Consider the following 20,845-nt stretch of genomic DNA (forward strand, 5'->3'; position numbering starts at 1 on the left):
CACATTTCGATGGGGCAACTTAAACAATGAGCCAACCACAGCTCCCATATTTTGAAGGGCTTTATTACGTGGCATCCCACGTTTGCATCGCAGAGTAAGCCATCGTTCGCAGCTCTTTCGGCTAACCGATCATTGTTACATCCATTGCGGCCACTGCGGCGTATACGCAATATATTTTTCGGGTTTTATTTGGCACTGGTCATATACAACAATGTGCTATATGTATGTGCATGCAAATAGTGTGGGTATATGGGTGCGGCCCCCGGCTCTTGAATTGTAAACAATATTGTCAACAAAATGCCACCAAAACACACAGAACCCTGCACATAAAGCGCTATATTCCACCATCACATGCCGCTGTATACAGACAAGCAAATAAAAGTTGCACTGCCGCGTTGTTCGTTTTATTTGGCTTTGCCAAAAGGTTTAGCGATGGCAATGGAATTTCTGATATGAGCCGCCAGCAGGGAGAACGAAATAAGAAATAAGAAGCGGATTATAGACCTATAGGTTACTTCACATTTTAGAAAAAGCGTATGGATTTAATGGATATTCTTGCACCTCGAAAAAGAAGGGGTGCCAGTATTATTAAATTTTCTTATAGCGTGATTAACTGGCAGTGCTCATAATGCTTTATTTGGAATAGTCATTAATTTGCTGTTCATTTAAATTAAGCGTGCGATGCAATCTGTGTCACATTGTCAACTTTCATTGTGCCTTTGAGTGTGTTGTGACCTCTGAACGTCCAGGGTGTCAAAGCAAAGTGACGAAGTTGGCGATAAAAAAAAGCGGTGGGTCATTTGACAAAGCGCTTAGTGTCCAAGTTTATTTGTTCACGCGTGTAGGTTTGTGTGGATTGTACTATAGGCCCTTTTATGGCTTTATTAAAACTAATAAACAATGGCGCCAATGGCCAACACTGTCTGTCCGGCTCCATTTACCGAGCTCCATCGATTTCTGGCTTGAACGGAAATCGGCTTTCACTTCTGGTCTTCTGGTCTTCTGGCCTTCTTTTTCCATCCGATTTGGCCGATTGTCGCAGTTAATGTCTCCGTAGTGGCCGCTTTTTTGCGCAATTAACGCGGGTAATCCCGTGGCACAGCTCGGTTCTCGGTTTAAATGCATTTATTTACTTAAGCCGTGTAAACAATTGATCAATGCGCTGCCGTTGCATTTTGTGAGTGAATAAACACGCTGACGGCCGCCGCCTGAAATATTCAATTAAAAGTTGTTAAACGAAACAATTACAGAGCGAAAAACAAAAGCGCATGCTTTCACGTCTCCGCATATCGAGTGCAAATGGAACAATGTCAACAGTGGTGTGGCACTTCCACCCCAAAAGGACCTCCCTGCGGAAGTCCTGGCACCACAAACCACACGGGAATGGATCCACAGCACAGTAAACCACATGAAGTTTTTCGCGCAGCCCTTCTTTTAAATCACAGGAACTGGCTTGATTCAGAAACCTTATACATTGCTCTTAAAACTGCAAGATGAGGATAAATTAAAAAAATACTGGGATTTCAAAAGATGTCTAATGGCTAAGCCATAAAGCTTTTTATGTAACATTTTTAGAATTTAATTATTTCTCGATGAGTAGTTTTAAGTCACTTAGCGCCCGTTTGCATCAACTGTTCTATTTTTTGCCGAGGTGCGATGCACTTAATTGTGCCGTAAAGTGAGTTATTTCTGGAAAATGATGAACATTTGCTGCCTCTGATTCGGTTTCTGTTTTTACTGCAGTAACTCCGCCCTTTTTGTTGGTCCTGCGGTCGTCTGTTTGGCAGCTCGTAAGTTGGCTTTAATTCGATGGCCTGCTATAGAAAATGAAGAATGCAAAAATTAATTAACTCCCTGGGGAGGGTATTCAACTGGAATGAATGCATAAAATCAACAATAGCGGGAATTGTGAGAAAGTGACACCGCTTAGAGTCTAAAAAAGGATTCAACTGCTGCATAAAATGCAAGGCAATATTTTGGTGGTTGGCCGTTTTTTGGAGCTTTTCATGGCTCTTGCCGGCTTCATTAGCTATTCCACAGTTGGCTGTATATCAGGCGAAAGATTCATCTTAATATCCGGCGACTTTTTGGGACTCCAGGCTGCAGGCTGCAGGATGCACCCGTCGTGGCCATAATGTTTGCACTGCCTCCTCAGCTTTTTTGGGGCACAAACTTATGCCGCACATTATGAGACTGCCGTTGAGCGTCGTCGCCTGCACATAAATTAATGAAAATTTATTTATGCCCCCCGAAAAGTGTAGAGCAAACAATGGCGCCAGCCCAAACTCCCCAAGGAGTCGGTGGGGGTGGTGGGTAAATGCTTTTCAGTTTCCAATGCATTAAGCAATGAAGGCGACGCCACCAAAGGTTGCATATATCACTCCAGAAAAATGTGTGCGCCAGTTCTTCTATGAGCAACTGTCATGCAACGTGGCGAATGCGGGGCAGGAATTCCAACTAAAAAATCAATTTGTTAAGCTTCAAATGGGAATTTTTCGCTGGAAGAGCCAAGGAAACGACTATCCCCCCGCCGCTTAGATAATATGCTTTTGTGTAGGGTGGAAATATTTGCCAGGATAACAAGCAAGGTGTTCCGTGTCGGATCCTTCCTTGCAGCTGAACAAAATGACTTTTCGTGCTGCTTGCCAAATGGTCAACATTACATTTCCTATCTCTTCTCCCTTCGCCGCCGCCGCTGCTCTTCTTCTTTTTGCATGCAGTTTCCGTTTCCGTTTGACTTAGTTGGTTGCCCATCCTGTCCACCCTTTCCACTATGTCGCTTTGCATGTTGTCACGCTGTTCGTGTCCTGCACTCGAAATGCACTTATCATGCAGAAGGACTCGGCTCGGGAGCTGGTTCACTTTGCTGGCGCAGTTTGTACATGTTTTGTCGAAAATGTCAACAAAATCCAGGCATTAATACCATATTTAGACGAAAGCCCATAAGCCCTTTGTTCGCATTCTGTTTCCCTTTTTATGTCCCTGCTGCCACATCATCAATTACACATTTTACAACTGCTCTCTGAGTTTTGTGTCTTTTCCGACTCATTCCCATTCCCATGGGAGGTCACTGGCTGAAGGGACATAAATCAAACATTTCCCACGTTGCGAAACAATTTCCGACTCAAGACTCCCTTTCGTGTCTATCTTCTGGCTGGGTTTTATTTATGGCATCCGCCAAAACACAAACTGAAACACAGACAGACATTTGATAAATGTATAGACAATATGACTTCAGTTAGAAAATTCACAATTGCTTTTAACTTGATACATTCTGTTGCTGCTGCTGCTGCCAGTTTGGCGCATTGTATTGCATTTTGATTTGTGGTTTATAAGCCTTTGTTTGGCCCATAAATTTGGCTTATTTCGCATGCCATTCTTCGTGCTGGTTTTGTTTGCCAATTGAATGAAACTTTAATACGAGTTGCACAATTGCATACATGACGTATGCGTATTATTCTAAAACTGCATTCAACTCCACTTCTATTGAGCGTACTCTGATTTTGTTTGATGAATTTCATTAGCAGTTTTGCTGCAGTTCAGTTGCCTTGGATTCGTCCAATTGTGGAATTTTCGAAGGGAAGTGAACTCGTAAGACTTCAAAATCAATACAAATTTACAAACACTAAAGATATATTACCATATTATATTATACACTGTCTATGCAATAGAGTGTGCTGTCACTCAAAACTATTGAGTTATTCATGATGCATTAGGGCCTGAAATCAATATTTAACATTAAACCATGCTGAACTATCTAGTCTTACTTAGTTGTTTCTTTTTCGTGTAACGCAACTGTAACTTTGTCTGTGCAAAATTCTCGTCTCTATATTTTAACACAAGTTCGTGCCACCTTTCCACGAACTTTCCGCCTTTTTCATTATGGCAGCCAGGAAGCGTGAAAAGCAACTGGCAGCAGACAGGAAGTGGAACAAAAATTTCATTTGCTGCGCAACATTTCATTTAATTCATTTCATGATTATTTTCATTATTGGTCACATTTTACGATTGTTGTATTTTTGCCTGCAAAGGGGGGCCTTTGCCTTTGGAAAGGACCTCTTGGCATTTGCGGCATGCAGCGTAATTTAATATGCCCTTCGCTCAGTCCTCACTTTATTTTCCCGTCTTCCGGCCGTTGATGTTCTCTTTATGGCGGCATTTTATGTATTTATTTTCGGGGGATTGAAAGGGTTTTGGCCTCGCACGTAACATCGCCAGATGTCCAATCTTGAGTGCCTAAATTATTTATTAGCCATCTTTTGCGACAGCTTACGACCTTATGAAATATTATATTCTTTGTGCCCAGCCAGCAATAACAAATGAAACATATGGCCCGGCAGGCGGCCAGTTTAGTGGGTCAGCTCATAAATTATTTGTCGGCTTGTGTGACCCACAGGTCAGGCATAAATCCAATCAAATTGACGGCAAGTCAACTTAAGCAGGATCTACATGCTCATTAGGCACCCTGAAATGCGCGTAACCAGGGAAAATTTATTCAATTTGCACGTTTTCTTTGAAATAGATATATAAGAAAATATATATATATTTGTTATTAAAAATTCTTAAAAAATGTCTCTATTCAAAAACTAATGGAACCAGAAGAATGACTTATAGCAATTGGAAAGTGCACACTTTCATTTAAATAACCATGAGCTCTTTGACATTAAATCCAGCAGCTCGTAAATTATTCATTTTCATTATTGTTTGCCATTTGCCCAATTAAATTGGCCACAAGCAGACTTTATGTTTATTCATAATTTATACATTGGATTTCACAATATTAAATGAAAACCACTTGACTGAGTTGGTCGAACGTCTAAATTGTATACGGCTGATTGGCTCGAATGAAGCTCAATGATCATCGGTGAAATTTGTCAAAACAATTGCAGAAGCACGGTGTGGAAAATATAATGCATTTATTTTCACGTTTTTCAACTGTAAATTACGCATTTTCCCCATTCGTTAATCGAAATATATAGGCTGTGTCATATGGCTGGTTGGCAGAATGGGTTTTTGGTCTTGAAAATGCAGTCTGGCGGCAAATTGGTAGTTTATATCGTATGAAATTTATTTGGCCCGTAAAATGCAATCTCAATGCCAGCCGAAGGGAATTTCTATCCTTCTGTTTGTGTTTTTGGGGTGGGGCAACAAATTTGCCATATCTTAATGGAGTACAAAGACACATAGAGCAACTCACGGCTCTGTGGACTTGACTAAGGAAGCCGAGCAAATATTTATTTGGACTTTCGTGCCAGTGGGCGGAATATTACTTATCCTTGCTGCCCAGGACCCTCCATTTGCACCTGGTCTCTGGCTGGGTAAATGCAGCTGAGGCTGCAGCATTTAATGTATATTTTAATTGAATTGTTTCTGGGCGAAACTTAGCCACGGCCCAGTGGAGACTACAAGTTGTAAATTAGCAGCTAATTGTATATGCAAATTAAATTGCAGTGCCTCTGCACATGGCATTCAAATCATAATTTAGCCACATTTATTATTAATTTCGATTTGCTTTTTCGAGACCATGCTAGCTTGTAAATAGCACACAGAGATTTGTGTACTGCAATTATATAATTTTTATTAAGACTGCCTAATATTCCAACTCATTAACTAACAATACATAAGATATGTAGCAAAGGTATAAGTGTAGCAGAAACCATAGGTAAATCTTGGCCAAGTTAATTTGTATGAATGGAAAGGCCAATTAAACAGACACACAGTTGGGAAAATTAACAAAGCGTCATAAGCTGGCCCAAACAAGCAAGTTGGCCAACAAAGGCAAGTGCGCAAACATAAACATATTGGCCAAGTTGGAGGCGCAAGCACACACACATCACATTCCGCCCGGCGACAGTTAATAGATTTATGCAATTGAAGTTCCCTGACAGCGATAAACTGAACAAAATGGCATAAAGCTCGGGTAATTTCCGCCGCCTCATGGATGGAGGACTCGCTGGGCGGAAGGACCTCGAAACGTCCATCAAAAACTGCGGCCACGCCAAACCCACAACCAGAACGGGAATAACCAGCACTGATAAGATATGAAAAGCAATTTACGTTAGCTGTCAGCAACAAATGCGCCCTCGTTTCGATTTATTTGCACATTTCATTTAACCACGATTACGTTTATTGACACTTTAAAGCCAACGCTAATTAATGCGCCTGATTATGTGGTCGAAGAATATGACATATCCATAAATGGGCGAGAAATACGTTTTGCTGCTGACATTTTTCGAGTGCTCGCAGTCGCAGGAGGCGTTCACGCAGAATATTTTGTGATCCCCCATATGCTGTAGCAGCAGACTGTGGACCCGCTGGTTCATCACCCGGAAGTTGTCGCTGTTGTTGAAGGACACTCGATTCTGGTGCCAGTCAAAGTAGCTGAGATGCATCTTCGATGGCCTCAGCTTCAGCCTGCCCTCGAAAATCCCCCGCCAGTCCACGTAACTCGGTGAATTCTCGCATCGCGACTCCCGCAGACTCTGCTCCAGGTCGAGAAAGCTGGAGATCTCCAGACCCTTCTTCGATCGCATCATCAGATAGACGACAGTCTATTGAGTATACTTATTCATACATTTTACTGCACATATAGGTGATAAGTTTCCTTACCGAAATCTGCTTTTCGAGCAGCTTTTTCTCGCGAATGGCAAACTGTTGCAGCACCTCATCGTTGTTGTTTAAATAGTCGCCGAAAAGTTGAAGTCCTCGCAATCCCCTCGGCTTCAGCAGGAGCAACTCTTTCTCCTTGCGATTATGGAATTGCTCTCGGGTGAGCAGATTGCCCAGGCAATTCTTACCGCAGGCATTCTGGATCAGGTTCCTCTGGGTCTCCTTGTTGGCCAAGTAGCGAGTGTCCTGGATGGTTATGAAGCTGTCCACATAGTCCTGGTAGCGCTGAAAGTGACTCACACTCATTGCACTAAACTCAAAAACTAATTATCCTAAAATATTGCCGCACAAACGTAACTGAAACCAAAAACGGCTGCTGAAAGGAAAGAAAACTGTGCTTTCGTGTAAATCAAAATGTATAATATTTTGAACAAGTTTGAGCAAAATACATTACTGACAACCAACTGCCAACTTTGGTTCAAAAGGCAAAACTTTTACAGGGCCTCCCGCACCAGAGCTCTTCTCAGATTTAATTTCGAAGGGAAATCGCTGACATAAAAAAGAAATTATTCTTAATTGAAATTTAACAATTATGAATTGTTATCTTAATTGAAATTTGTTAGGGAAACTGATAACCGGAATGGGCTGGCACAATTTGTAACAGCTTTAACTTCATGTGCGCACAAATAATTAAACATTTCCCACATAGAGTTCCCTTGGTAGAATTCGCTGCGCTGTTCGTGTGGCAAATTTAATAAATGGCAAAAGTTTCACAATGCCCAAGCACCGACTTTGCCCTTGTCCCTTTTCGCCCAGAATTGTGAGTATTTTCAATTACACTCTCCTATGTGCCACGCCCCACTCCGCCCACCGACCGCCCACCTCCCGTTAGGGGGCATTTCGCATATTAAACTAATTACTTCATCAACATTTTAAACTGCCAGCCAGCCAGCCAAAGGGAAATTTGCATTTCCAGCCTGTGCGTATGCAGCGCTCTTTGTCCTTTTCCGCCTGATATCCTGTTGAGCGCACACTGTCGCGGATTAGCAGTCTAACAAGTGACACCTAGTGTTCCGTAGTACGCCCTATGCATCCTAAGGACTCTGACATCACATCGGATTTGCACGTCAACAGAAACAAATAGTTGGAATTAACTGTCTAAGTGTATGCAACAGTTTGGCATTAGTCGGAATGCATTTCCAAAACTCTCAATAGTTTTCACAACATGAAAATAAATAATTTTCGTAGTTCCTTAGTTCGTTTTCCATTTAAGAATAATCTCCAGGTAAACCAATTAGCACAATGCCAACGGCCGCTAATCCGCCATAATTTATATATCAAATAGGGTGTGTACGATGTCCTGCACTTCCTGGCAGATTTCCAACTCGCTTTTCAATTTCCACACACAATACGCAGCTAGATTTTCCCTTTTGGCTGTGTGTCTGTGTGAATTTACGCTATTTAGACACGCTTTCCCACTGTTTGCAGTTGTTGCTGTCGTCGCTGCAGCAATTAACATGCAGCCGCTGCCGACACTTGGAGCTCAGTGCTCCTCCACTTGCCCCCCGCCCCCCTAGAATTTTCCTCTGCATTTTCCCAAGCCTTCTGACAATTTTCACCCTCTCCATCCCTGTGGGGCAACAACTGCTGTTCCGTTCGTTTTGCGTGCTTTGTCACCATCTTGCCGCTTGCCGCCGTCTTGAGCGCGTAAATTGCTACTTCGTGGGCCAATCCTTCTGCTCCCCGCTGAAGTCACGACACACTCACTTCTAAGCAGTCTGCTGCCAGGATATACAGGACTGCCAGGACTGCTAGGACTCCCATTTCCCATCTCCCATTTCGCCCGCTGCGTCTTGGCCGTGGCCATTGTTTGACTTGGTCATTAGTAAATGTACTTTGTCGCAGCATAAAAAGGAGTTAAGTGCGCACTCTAAGGATTTATGTGCATTACCCAAGAATGAGGCAGCAATGCTCAATGCTGCCCTGGTAAGCCGAGGCTGCCTCTGCCATGTGTTAAGTGCACATTTTTGATGAATGAGTCGGCCTGCTCCAACTGCTTTTCAATTGCAGAAAGTGCTGAACGGGCTGAGGGCTGGCATTTATAGTTGAGCAGTTGCCTTCATTATTACAGGGCATGCCAATCATCCACTTGAGGAGTTGCACAGGTTGAAGCTATCATGGGACTTCTGGAAATGTATATCCTATTTTGCATGATTGTCTGGCCCAAAAATCTTGGAAAAACCTATCTGTATGCATGGGCAAGTAAAACAAGAAGGCCTTTTTACAATTCCTATTTTGATTTCCATTTTGCACTTACTCCTTACTCCCAGATTTTCAGTGCTATCCAATTGCCACTCTGGGGTGCAATTTCCTTGTTGTAATGTCGTTTGGCAGTAGTGGTAGTAGTGCCACATGTCCGGCAAACAAATGGCTTGCAGCCACGAGTCTTTTGAACTGCTGGCAAATGCTAACACAAATTATCAAGTTACCATAAATTGCCCTCGCCCTAGCCGTACTATACATCTAGCCAATGAAATCAAAGCCACATAAATTGCGCAAATAATTCTGCCTGCTCTCGACATTCTCTCCTTTTCTCCAGGGAAAATGGCGCCCAAAGAATTGCAGCCAAGACAAAGGACGGGCCAAAAGAATCATCACTTACAACTGACCACAAAGCTCCACAGCCACATCCATAGCCACATCCATAGCCACATCCATAGCCCCATCCACGTCCACGTTCGCATCCACATCCACATCCCTTGGGAGCGGTGGTCCCGCAATCGATCAAAAGGAATTATGTCTCAACACAATTGTAAATAAATCTTTGCGGCCATGTGGACATCATGTGCATGCCGAGGTCCTGGCCAAAGGATTTGGCCCAGCCGGCAAAAGGGAGCTGGACAATGGGACAGCTTCAAATCCTGCATATCATAGACACTGGGTATATGAAGATTGAGTGGTAATGTGTGCAAATCTAAAGCTTTCCTCCCCAGGATACCCCGATTTCACCGAATGCGGCTACTTCGATTGCTGTCCATCCGTTGACATGTTGGTAAATTGCTCCTTAGCTGATTGCATCGATTCCCCGAGACTGGGTCTTAGCCAGAAACTGGGGAATTAAGTGTAAATGCCGGAAATTAATCTGCTCAAAGGGAGACACACACACACAAGCACAGCAATAGGCCCGAGCCCAAAATGCAATATTATTCAAAGTGATTTTACAAGTGCCGTTGGCCGTAGGAAATCGCCCCGTTGTCCGGTTCCTTTTTGAGAGGGCGAGTATTTATAATGCGCATCGATAATGATTTGTAATTTAAAGCTCAAACAAATTTCCGGCAATTTTTGCGGCAGACACGCGCCAAGCATTTTCCTCCACCTCCAACGCCGCCATCTTGTTTACTTTTCATCTGGCAGGAAAAACAACTTGAAGGCTGTGTAAAAAACCGAACTTATCGGCGTAATCATTGAGCCAAGGAAAAAAACATTAATTTGTTTCTTGTAAACTGCCAACTGCCTTGCCGGAGGGCTTTGTGCAATCAACACGAACGTGAGCATCTTCAATGGCTGGCATTCGGTTTTGTTTGGCTTGGTTTGTTTGGGAAACTCCCCAACCGGAAATTCGATAGCAGGAAATGTGAAATGGCCGTTAATGGCCACACAGTACACAGTGCGTATGCGTAATGGACCAGGGATCAGGCTGGAATAACTAGCCTTTTTGTGGGGAATTCGATAAAGACGCATTAACATGGAAATTAATATGCTTTCGCTATAAATTAATAATCTGTTTTTTAGTTTATTAATTTATTATTTATTCGCTGCACATTTATAAAAACCTGACCATAAAAAGCGCTATGATTTTTAATCAACCACTCACTATATATATCTGTTTTTGAACATTTGTCAAAGACTGCTTGATTGCTTCCCGTTTGTTGATTTAAAGTGCCTGTTGATTTATACGCTTAAAGGAAGAACGATATATCATCTTTTCCATTTAACGAAAGTTTGTGTAATTAAACGAAATTGTTATTAACCATAATATTTTATATTTACATATTTTCAGCCTTTGAAATTGCTTCCGTTTCTTCAAGGTAAGCAACCATTATGTTGCATTATACAAACTTCCGACAAACAGGCCTGTTGGTGATTACCAGTAATAGCAGCACATGTTGATGGAACATTAGAGCACATAACTGGGGGCGGCACATAACTGGAGGAAGTGGGAGTGGCACTTCATCCAACATCTGCTGTCGCTTCCTCAGTCGCTTGTCATGTCTATTGTTAGTCGCCCGATGATGCCTGTTCCTCGTCATGTCGCCCATTAAAATCGTGTACACCATATGCCAGCCATATTAATTTTTTGCCACCCGGATGTCGGAAGTGTAGGTGCCACGCCCACCTCCCATCGCCCCAATCGGTAGGCAGTTGCTGGCGATTACGTGGCGCTGTTGCCGGCGACACGTGAGACGTGGATGCGCTTACGTGGTTATGGTTATCGTGCTTACGTAATTTCCTTTCATAATGGACATTGTTGTCGTACAGGCAATTAAATCGAATTGCTTGCTGCCCAAAAAGGATTATGTGCCATTGAGTCTACAGTAATCTGCTTAAAACGTATTTACTTCGTATTGGCATCCAGACATTAATAGGTATTTGTACAGCGGATTAACGTTAAGTGTTTCACATAAAAAGATCGGAGATCATCTGTTGATTAAATTACGGCTTTCCTTTGCGAGTCTTAAAGACTTCCCACCAACTTGAATGAATCATCTTTGCAACATGAGCAGATAGCTTTCGTTGTAAGATGTTTTATTTTGGCAAAAAATAATTTACAAGTTCTTTAGAAACATATCCCAGCCACATCATTAAAATCTGCTCTGGCACAAAGAAAAGTTATCTGGCCGCAAGTTTGCTGCTTCCTAACGCTTTCGTAATGACCGACCAACAACGGAGTTCTCGGTGGGGGGAAAGCTGGAAAATCCTTGCAGTTAACCGCACACAATTTTGTTATTTTTGCGGTGGACGAGCGACGTATCCAACTCGACGGGGGAGGGGGAAACCCACAGCAGCGAGGGGAATTTTTCCGTTTGCTGTCAGTGGCTCATTTGGCTGCTGAAAAGGCCAGAAGTCTGGACGGACTGGGACGCAATGGTAGACTGGCAGAATGGCAGACAGACTGGCCAGGACAGGACGAGGCTGTCTGGTAGCGGATCATCCGCATCCTTTGGCCGCAGTTTATTTTTGGGGGAAAACAAAAAAGTGAATAAGTTGCTGGCAGTGTTTACTTGAGACCTGCAAAATGGCCTGCAACTATCCCCGGAGAAGTGTTGTTATCAAAGCCATGTGGCACGGCTGGGGGATCCTTCTAATCCCCAGTTTACAAGCTTATTTCCATACATGTATGAATTTCTCTGAGGCATAACTCAATTTGTGTCCGCTCACAGCATGGATAATCATGTGAGTCACGATCTCTGGAGAATTTTCCCCCTCTCACTGTGGGACTCAAAATACGATTTTAATCATATTTCCAGACAAGGAAAGATTGCTGCCTCTGCCCAGAGTCTTAATAATGCCCAAAAGCGTTTTACCAAAATTGAAAACTCGTGCAAATAATTTGCATAATGTGCGAGATACACTCGTCTCCCAACGAAAATATAAAGCAAGCTCGAATATTGTCTCCTTGTTCTTTTTGGCTGTGAACACACTCGCAGCTTGGGTTATATTTTTATTTGCTTTTATTTATGCATATGAATGCATATAAAACAGGCTTCTTTGGGCACAGTGGATAGTGGTCCTCAGAAGATTTGTGTAAATCACCTAAGGCTGCATTTGTCCGTTGGAGCTTTTCACATAAATTGAATATTAATCCATGCTGTAGGCAAAGATTTTGAATTGTGTGTTACTGGAAAATCTAGTCAAGTATATAAGTCATATATATGCAATATATGTTTTTAAAGCATGCAACTTGTGTCTAAAGTCGAAAGCCATTTACTACTATACCACTGTGCCTACTTATTTAATATGCGAGACGCAGAAATATATATCACTTGGAAAACGAAATTAGCCCTAAATGGTGGGTCGCCCGAGGGGACTTAATATTAAGTACTTGACCCACTTTCCCCCGTCTCACTAAAATGACGTGGAAGTACAAGTATAATTATGGAAAATACTCTTGCAAAATGGACCATGTACATATAGGCGATAGCTTTTTGTAGCAGCCTCAAGTGCAAATTTTCCCATGTCCTCCATGGAAAGTTGGTCGGTTGCAATTTATTTATATTGTAGACTAAATTGTCTGCCCATCTGCACCACTCCGCAGGAACTGACTCCTGGCATTGGCAAAGCTTCAATAATTGCTGCCAAATTGCTGGCGAAGAAGTCAGCTCTGCGGCAAATGGCCAAATGACGTCCCAGGCAAAAACTTAATTGAAGTGTAAGCTGTTGAAGATGGAAGCTGCCTTCGGTCAGGTTTTTCCGCCCGCCCACGTTCCACTGAAGCCATCGCCAGGTCACGTCAAGCTGAAAGGAAAAATAGGAATTAAAAAGTTCAGCAAAAAGCGGCAAAAAAAAAAAACAGGAAAAATAAGAATGCTGCATGCAGAATGCAGCAGAAAACCGAAGCCGGCGCTCTAATGGATTAATTTACTTTGTCGCAGTGCCAAAGCACTTGAAATTGGAAGGCATCAGGGCGTGTAAAAGGTTTTTCCTAGCCGACCACACGCCACGCCCACTCTGCTGTGGAAATTCCCGCTTAAATGGCGCCAGTCGGCGTTGGACCTAATTGAAATGCTGATGAAAAGAAAATTGTTGTTTAAAAACAATAATCAAAAGTGGAAAGCACTAAAACGTTTTCGCACACTCTCTAAAAAAAACACACACACACACACACCACACCTTTGTTTGGAGAAAAAGGAAGCGAAACGCCAGCCAAACAAAGCTGAACAGCAACAACATAAAGGAAAGGCAGGTAACATTGTTGCTGGCCGTGTTTCTGCCCAATTCCCGAACTAACTAGTTGGCTGAAAAGGACGAGGACGTTGAGGACGACCAGGTTTCCCTTTCAACCTGTTTCGCTATTTATAGAAATAACAAAGCACCTACAAGGCTTAATGGATATGGCTCTGGTTTTACCCTACAATAATAGTATAGTGTTACAAAAATAGGGAAAATATACGAATTTTACTGCATACTATTAGCACCTTGAATTGCGATTATTATACTCTCGAAAAGACATTCTTTAAGTAATATTATAACTATTTATGAGAGACTTAAATCTAACTTAGTCACAACATTCTTACGGCGACACCTGCTCCACCTGTCGAATATACCTTCCAGGTACACGAGTGCCCATCTTTTTGACGCCCCCTCACATTCTCCGTGTTCCGGCTGCCATATGTTGGTCAAAAATAAATTGAAGTGGTTTCCCAGCGCCCCTGAATTTCAGCCAGGATCCCTGTTCTGCAGGATCCCTGCTATGTCCTCGTGCTTTTGTGTCTGGTGTGGAAACCGCAAGCATTTAGCAAGAACGAGATAAAATGCCCTGCAAAACGGATGGTGGGTAGGGGGTTGGGGGGTGATGGCAATTTCTGCATTAAATTAGGTGAATCCCCCCGTTTTGGCCAGGTGGGACAGCTTAGCCTTTGCGACATCGTGTACCCGCATGTAAAGTATTTTTTATGTGGCCTTGCCCGCCGTTGTGCCGCTGTGAGTGCATCATTAATTTTAATTTGTATTGCCCAAGCCGACAACACGGCCAACTGGCTGCCACGGCAAGGACACCCAACCAGGACTCGCAGCCAGGACACTCGGCCATCCAACACACAACCCTTTCCTCGGGTCGTTTTCCCTGCCGGCAACCGCAATCCGACAACGTCACTTGCATGGCTGTTTAGTTTCACTTAAAGTGCCTCTTTGTTGTCTCTCTTGATGTCCTTTTCGTCCTTTCCCGCCCATTTCCCAGTGGAGCGGGATAGAAACCTGAATTACGAATATGACCAGGGAGTTATGAAATGCGAAAGAGAAGGTATCGTGCACCTTGGGATGTCCGTAAAATATTTGTGCCTTCTCGCTGCCAGAAAATACCACAATGTATTCTGTCGATTTTATCTGATTTTTGCATCGGCACACAATGACTACCTAAAAATAAATATCTCGACTTTTATTGCAATAATGAATTGAATGAAGTTTTGGCCAAATGAATTTTTGTGGTAAATCTGAAACTAGATCGTGCGGATGCTGTGGCAAAAATCTAATATTCTGTATCAATTAAATTGAATTTCAGCCAGTTGCTGAAATCCAAAATGTAATCAAATAAATGCACAGCACACGAGTTGCATGGGCTTAAAGTTAGCATAGAACTTGTTAGTACACAGCTCCTCTCTCAGTTTTGCCAGAACAAATTTAGTAATTAGAAGTTTCATTGGTGGTCGTATCAATAAAGTACAAATGACTCTATTTCACTCAGTGCAATTAGCCCACCTTCAGCAGGTTAACTAATCCACTGTCATTCCAAGGGATGGAGCCACTAAATATACAGCACCGATTTAACTACATGGCACCCCATAATTAGCCGAAGCTTTTCCAGCCCAACTAATTTCCATTAGGCCTTAGTTTTGGGCATGTGTGGAATGGGAGTTTCCGGAGCCTAAAGCTGAGAAAACCGTGTTTTTTGCTTAAAGTTTTATATTGCTGCCTCACTTGTGTGTTGTTCAAAGAGAAGGGACAGATAGTAATTCATCTGAGTGCAGAGCAAAAAATTAGTTAAAACAGTTCTCTGGTAATGATTATAATTCTTCATGGCTCGGTTATCTAGCAAACATGTGGGGCTTTCCTATGGGATAAGATAGACTCTGCGCAAAAGCTTCCTCAACACGAACTGCCCTCATATAAACTAGCGCCCATCGCAACAACATAATTTTACTTGTCAGTTCATTGTACCGCAAATGCTCTACGCACATATACATATAACGCACATGGCCATACAGTACCACCGTACCAGCTCCAACCTGATTTTCCGGGGGAAAACTGGTACTGGACCGACTGGTCCAACTGGTGGTGCTGATGGAATGGGCTTACTGGAGCGGCGGACATTCTGTGTAACCAAAGTCGCATGTTTCACGTGCCAGCAGCCGAGGACTCGATTTCATGATGATGCTCCCTGGGACTGGGATTGCGATGACGACGATAATGCTGATGATGATGATGATGTTGCTGATGATGGTAATTTGTTGTGGCTAATTGCGTTAAAACCGCATGGGCAGGCATTGAAACGTGACACATTTTTGCGCCATTTTCGGGTCACGCCAACAACTAACAGTGAAAAGCCGACTCGCAAACGCCAAGAGTAGTTGCGAAAAATATAAAATATGCGCATATCAGCAAACACACATACACACACACACACACACACTGACCGTCAAAAGGTTTCGCCTGCCACAACATTATGACTAGAACATCCTGCTTTCAGCCGGGCTCATGCAATCCGTTGGCAGACAGGTCGACAGGCATTGAAACAAAGTCATTCCGGACCAGGAAAATGTTTTCAGCCTCTGGCAGGCAGAGTGTCAGCTTCAATCAGCCATTCACTCGGGCGCACTCATCCGCCCCGTTGTCTCTGCAACAGCACATTCGTGTCTGGGCAATAAATTTGTCAATTCTTATTTATTATCTATCTTATTTGTTGTCCCTAGTGCCGCGATGTGCCCATTTTTGGAACATGTGGATTCGGTGGGGGCTAAACGAACCACTCACTGTAAGATTAAGGCCAATATATTTGCTTTTTAGCTCACTCTAAACATTTTTAGCTATTAGGTGGAATCTAGAAAACTAAGTCAGCTACATGAGCTCGGGCTTTAAAGAGGCCTTCGCAGAACAAAGGCCTGGAAACTCAGATCCCGACGATTTGGATTCTGTGTTGATAAACACGAAACTCTATAAACTTGCGACGTTTGTGTGTGTGAGTGTGGGCGCTTTGAGGTATGCTAGCATTTTTTCTTTATTTATGTTCCAGGCTTCGCATTTTTTGGTGTGTGTGTTAGTTTCACGGCACACACTCACACATACGCATATCGAACGGTGGCAGCCATAAATAAAATTTAAGCTACACCAGAACGACGACAGCTTGTGTGTGTGTGTGCGAGTGTGGGCACTCAAGCAACAAAAGGTAGCACGGCGCAGTGGCATGTGATTTATGATTGCTCACCCAGTGAGGTTAAGACTTTGAAAATATTTTCACAGACACACAAAACACCGGAGACCGAGAGGACATTCCTCGGACTGGCAAAACGCCGGTGTGTAAGTTGGTTGGATGGAAGTGCGCCAGTGGCATAGGCTCAAGTTCAATGGCCTGGCATCCTTTCGCCTCCTGCCGTCTCCTGCTGTTCCGTGAGGTCCTGTCATAAAGCTTTTATTAGTTGCTGCTGCTGTTGCTGCTACTGCTGCAGCGTTGTTCTCCTAAGCCGAGATGCACGGCACAATACGCACTCAAACCCTCGCAGGATAGCAACTCACACACATCCGACTGCTGATCCTGCTGTTCAATCTAATGGGCGCACATGTCTAAAACTGTGAAACATTTGCCTAAGAATCTCGCACGTTTCCTGCTCCAGACGAAGCACACTGAGAGAAATGAGCTATAGAGGCGATTAAGAATATGGCTACTGACTGATTTTTAGACAGCTCTGCTTATAATCAATACTAAGTATTTTTCTCGGTGCACATATTTGAGGAAGGAAGACGGACGAGCTGCCTTTGCCGCACGTGCCTGTTCGCTTTATCAGGCCAATAACGTGTGTGTGTGTGTGTGTGCGAGGCAAGCTTTGGCATAAGTCTGGGCCAAGTTGCATTCAACACTCATTGTTGCTGGCATTCCCGTTGCTGGTGGCTCTGCATTATGGAAAATAAACTTGCATATCTTAAGTGCGACCCAGTGCCAGCCAGCCTTCTGGCCAACAGCTCGTTGCGTTTTAAACGACTCTGCCAGAACTGAATCATTTGCAAAACAATTAAAGTTCTATTAGGCGGCAAATGCAAATTCAGCTCGTTTCGAGTGTTTCGCCCACACACAGACAGGCAGGCGACTGTGCACTTCTCTGGGATTTTTCGGCTCTGTCGCATAAATGTGTTTGCCAGTTTAGTGCATAAGCCGTTTTAATTGTTTCGTTAAATGAGCCAACAGCAGCAGCACTGCGCAGCTTAACCATAAAAAGTTTTCGGGCCAAAAGTATGGAGAGAGGGAAAAGTGTTTGCATGTTCTTTTATGATATGCAGATTGCTGGAATTTTTTAAGTGAAGCAAATGCAAAGGAGAGCATTTCGGAAAGATAATCGCTTAAAGGTACCTCGAAATTAAATTATCTTATTATTAAACACAAACTTAAGCTGCTTATATCAGTTGATTTAGATATATAAATACAAAATATGCATCCTTTAAACGAATAGCTGCATGGGAAAGATAGAAGTTCAATGATCATCAATTTATTTATCCGCTGCGGCTAAGTCGCCATTCTTTGCAACCATCCAAGTGTCGTATCATTTGCCCCCACAATTTGTCCTCCGACATTTTGGCAACAATATCTGGACCACTGTCAGCACACTTTTACCTCTCACATTGTGCGCAGCATGTGTGCATCAGTGGTGAGAAATGCATTTTATTTGCGCAATTTTTTGCCGAGACAGTTACACAATTTGTTTAGAGGTTCGATTCGGCAATCGAACGTTTGTCAATATGTTTTTATCAAATAGCAACAATATTTACACATGCATAAATTTGTCTGTTCGCGTGAGACGCAATGTTATATTTATATACACTCGATTGTATATGTGGTATTGGTGTTTTGGGCGAAACACGTCCACTGGGAAGTTTTGTGTTTGTGTCAATAAAGTTTTATTTTATTATTTCGTTGCGGTGTGTGTGTGTGTGTATGTGTTGCCATTCGCATGTTTGCTCTATTGAATTTATATGCAGCACTCCCCCGCACACACCTTTCATTTTTTATCCTTTTCCCAAACCAGGCAGACTGTGTGGCATGTTATATAGAGTATACGCACGTGGACGGACCAAAATAAAACATGTTGCTGCCCCACTCCCGAACTTATCGAATTTATGTTCGTCTGTGTATTGAATTTTAATGGTCTTTGAGGCGAACGCAGCAAATGCCTCGGGGAATTTTGCTGGAGAACTACTTAAAATAAACTCATCGCCCTCGTCGTTCTCTTAAATTGGATTTTGTGCAAAGGCAGAGGCGAACGAAATGGAAATCGGTATGTGCGTTTTGGGGGGTAAATAAATTGTGTAAAAAATATGTTTACCGAATAAAAGTATCTGCAATTGCAACCGCAATCAGTGGAGCTCGCAATGGGGCCTGCCTTTGCCTGGCATTTACATGAAAGGGGAAGCATCAAAGGCAGCTGCAGGGATATTGCCCGCCCCCGCACCATTAATATTAGAATTTATGGATGCCAACTAACAACAGCAACAGCAGCAGCAGCAGTAGCAGCAACAATGGCAACAACTTTGACAACTTGCAACTACAGCGACAACGACAACGACAACGAAAACAACAAGGCGCAATGTTAACGCCAGCGTGCATTGTTAGCAGATTCAAGTGTCTGGCGTTGCAGCAGCAGAGGCGGCAGCAGCAACAACAGCAACAAAAGCAACAACAGCAACATGCAACATGCAGCAGCAGCATCAGCAGCAACTGCAGCGCCGTGCGGAAGCAGCAACAGCAGTTGCTGATAACCATAACATTGAGTGATATACGAGAGCGGAGAGGGTTGATTGCTCGAGCGTGTGTACGAGTGTGTGTCTGTGTGTATCCGTGAGCAAGGACCTCCTTTATTTGTGTCGCTGTGTGTATCTGTGGGTGCTGCTTCATTGCTTAACGCAGCATAAGCAGCATCGCACAGGCAGTCAGCCAGACAGCAGTGGCAGCAGCAGCGATGTGGAGGGATTGTCGATGGCCCCACTAATTTCTGCTGCACATGCAATTTTTTTATGCCGCCCACGCACCCACACACTTTATTTCCCCCCCCCCAAAAGCACCCACACTTGTGACGGTTTTCAATACGCTTTCTTCTGGGAGAATGGCGAATGCAAATGCGAGGGGTTAGCAAATCATCTGCCGAGCGCTGGGAGTGACAAGTGGCTGCACAGACTTATAGGATGTGCATTAAATATGTTCATTTTTCTATTACTTTATTCTGCGCTTGGAAATAGCTGATAATGCAATCAACGTAATAAATAGGAAAAGTGCTTAAAAGTATGCTATGAAAAACTATGATTGCTAGCAAAGTACATACCATGTTGCCTACTTTTATACAGTTTTTTAGTAATTTATTTCTTATTCCCTAGTTTGCGTTGAAAGAGTATATTCTAATGCGACCTACTCCTACTCTATGGTTTTTCGCTTATGTCAGCCCGAACACTCCCACTCCCACTCCCGCACACACACAAACACACACACACACACACACACACTCAAATGCAGTGAGTGTGCAACGGAACTGCATTAAGCGCGCTCGATTGTGTGCTTTAAAAATTATGGCGAGCCCGATATTTTGTTTGGAGGTCAGCCATATTGTAAATGGACTGCCTAGAGCTCAATCAAAGTTTATATTACCCCAGAAAGGGCACCCACTGGGGCCAAAGAACACGAGGCTGCCAAGAAGTTGGAAGGCAAACTCGATAAGGGATACACGAAAATATATTTTGTATGGGTTTTTTGTGACTCGACATATAGATTGTTCCGTTCGCACACTCACTCGTACAAATGCTTGTTGGTATTGTGTTGTAGTTTTTCGTTATTTTTTGCGACTTTGCTGCCTTGTGGCTTTTATTCGAGCTTCGTGCTGCTTTCAACTTACGACGACTGCAGCTGCCAAATGTCTAGCAAATATATAGAAGTCTATTAAGTTAATGTCGCGTAATTTAGCAAACTGTCAAAATCGCTGGCAAGTGAACAGCAACTGAATTCGGTGCCATTCAATAAGTTTACTTGACATTGCCAAGTTGTGCATGTGTGGATGTTTTTCAGACAATCGAGTTTTGGCTTGAACTTTAGAGTTTACTAATGCGTTTAGCAGAGCTTTATTTTACTCAGAGCATTATAACCGAAATAAATGCGAGTATCATAGAATTTAGTAAAATTATTATGAAATAATTAAAACTGATTGCCATAATCATCTGACCGCTGGCATTACCTTCCAGCGTTTTATAATTTGGCCTGTCATAATAAAAG

The 20,845-nt window shown here is 43.0% G+C and overlaps 1 protein-coding gene and 1 long non-coding RNA gene across 2 annotated transcripts; one reads left to right on the forward strand and one right to left on the reverse strand.

Moving 5' to 3' along the window:
• Positions 1-683: 683 nt before the first annotated feature.
• LOC120458353 lies at positions 684-1,529 on the forward strand. The gene is made up of 2 exons (XR_005617180.1): positions 684-791; positions 1,251-1,529. It is a non-coding gene; the product is annotated as an uncharacterized LOC120458353 (long non-coding RNA).
• Positions 1,530-6,052: 4,523 nt separating this feature from the next.
• Positions 6,053-7,051, reverse strand: LOC120452644 (cilia- and flagella-associated protein 299). Its single transcript, XM_039636963.2, has 2 exons — positions 6,610-7,051; positions 6,053-6,551 (listed from the first exon to the last, which is right to left on the reverse strand). The coding sequence occupies exons 1-2, from the start codon at positions 6,913-6,915 to the stop codon at positions 6,150-6,152; spliced, it is 708 nt and encodes a 235-aa protein (XP_039492897.1). The 5' UTR covers positions 6,916-7,051; the 3' UTR covers positions 6,053-6,149.
• Positions 7,052-20,845: the final 13,794 nt, after the last annotated feature.

This window comes from Drosophila santomea, chromosome 2L (assembly GCF_016746245.2).
Source record: "Drosophila santomea strain STO CAGO 1482 chromosome 2L, Prin_Dsan_1.1, whole genome shotgun sequence".
Classification (NCBI taxonomy): Eukaryota; Metazoa; Arthropoda; class Insecta; order Diptera; family Drosophilidae; genus Drosophila; species Drosophila santomea.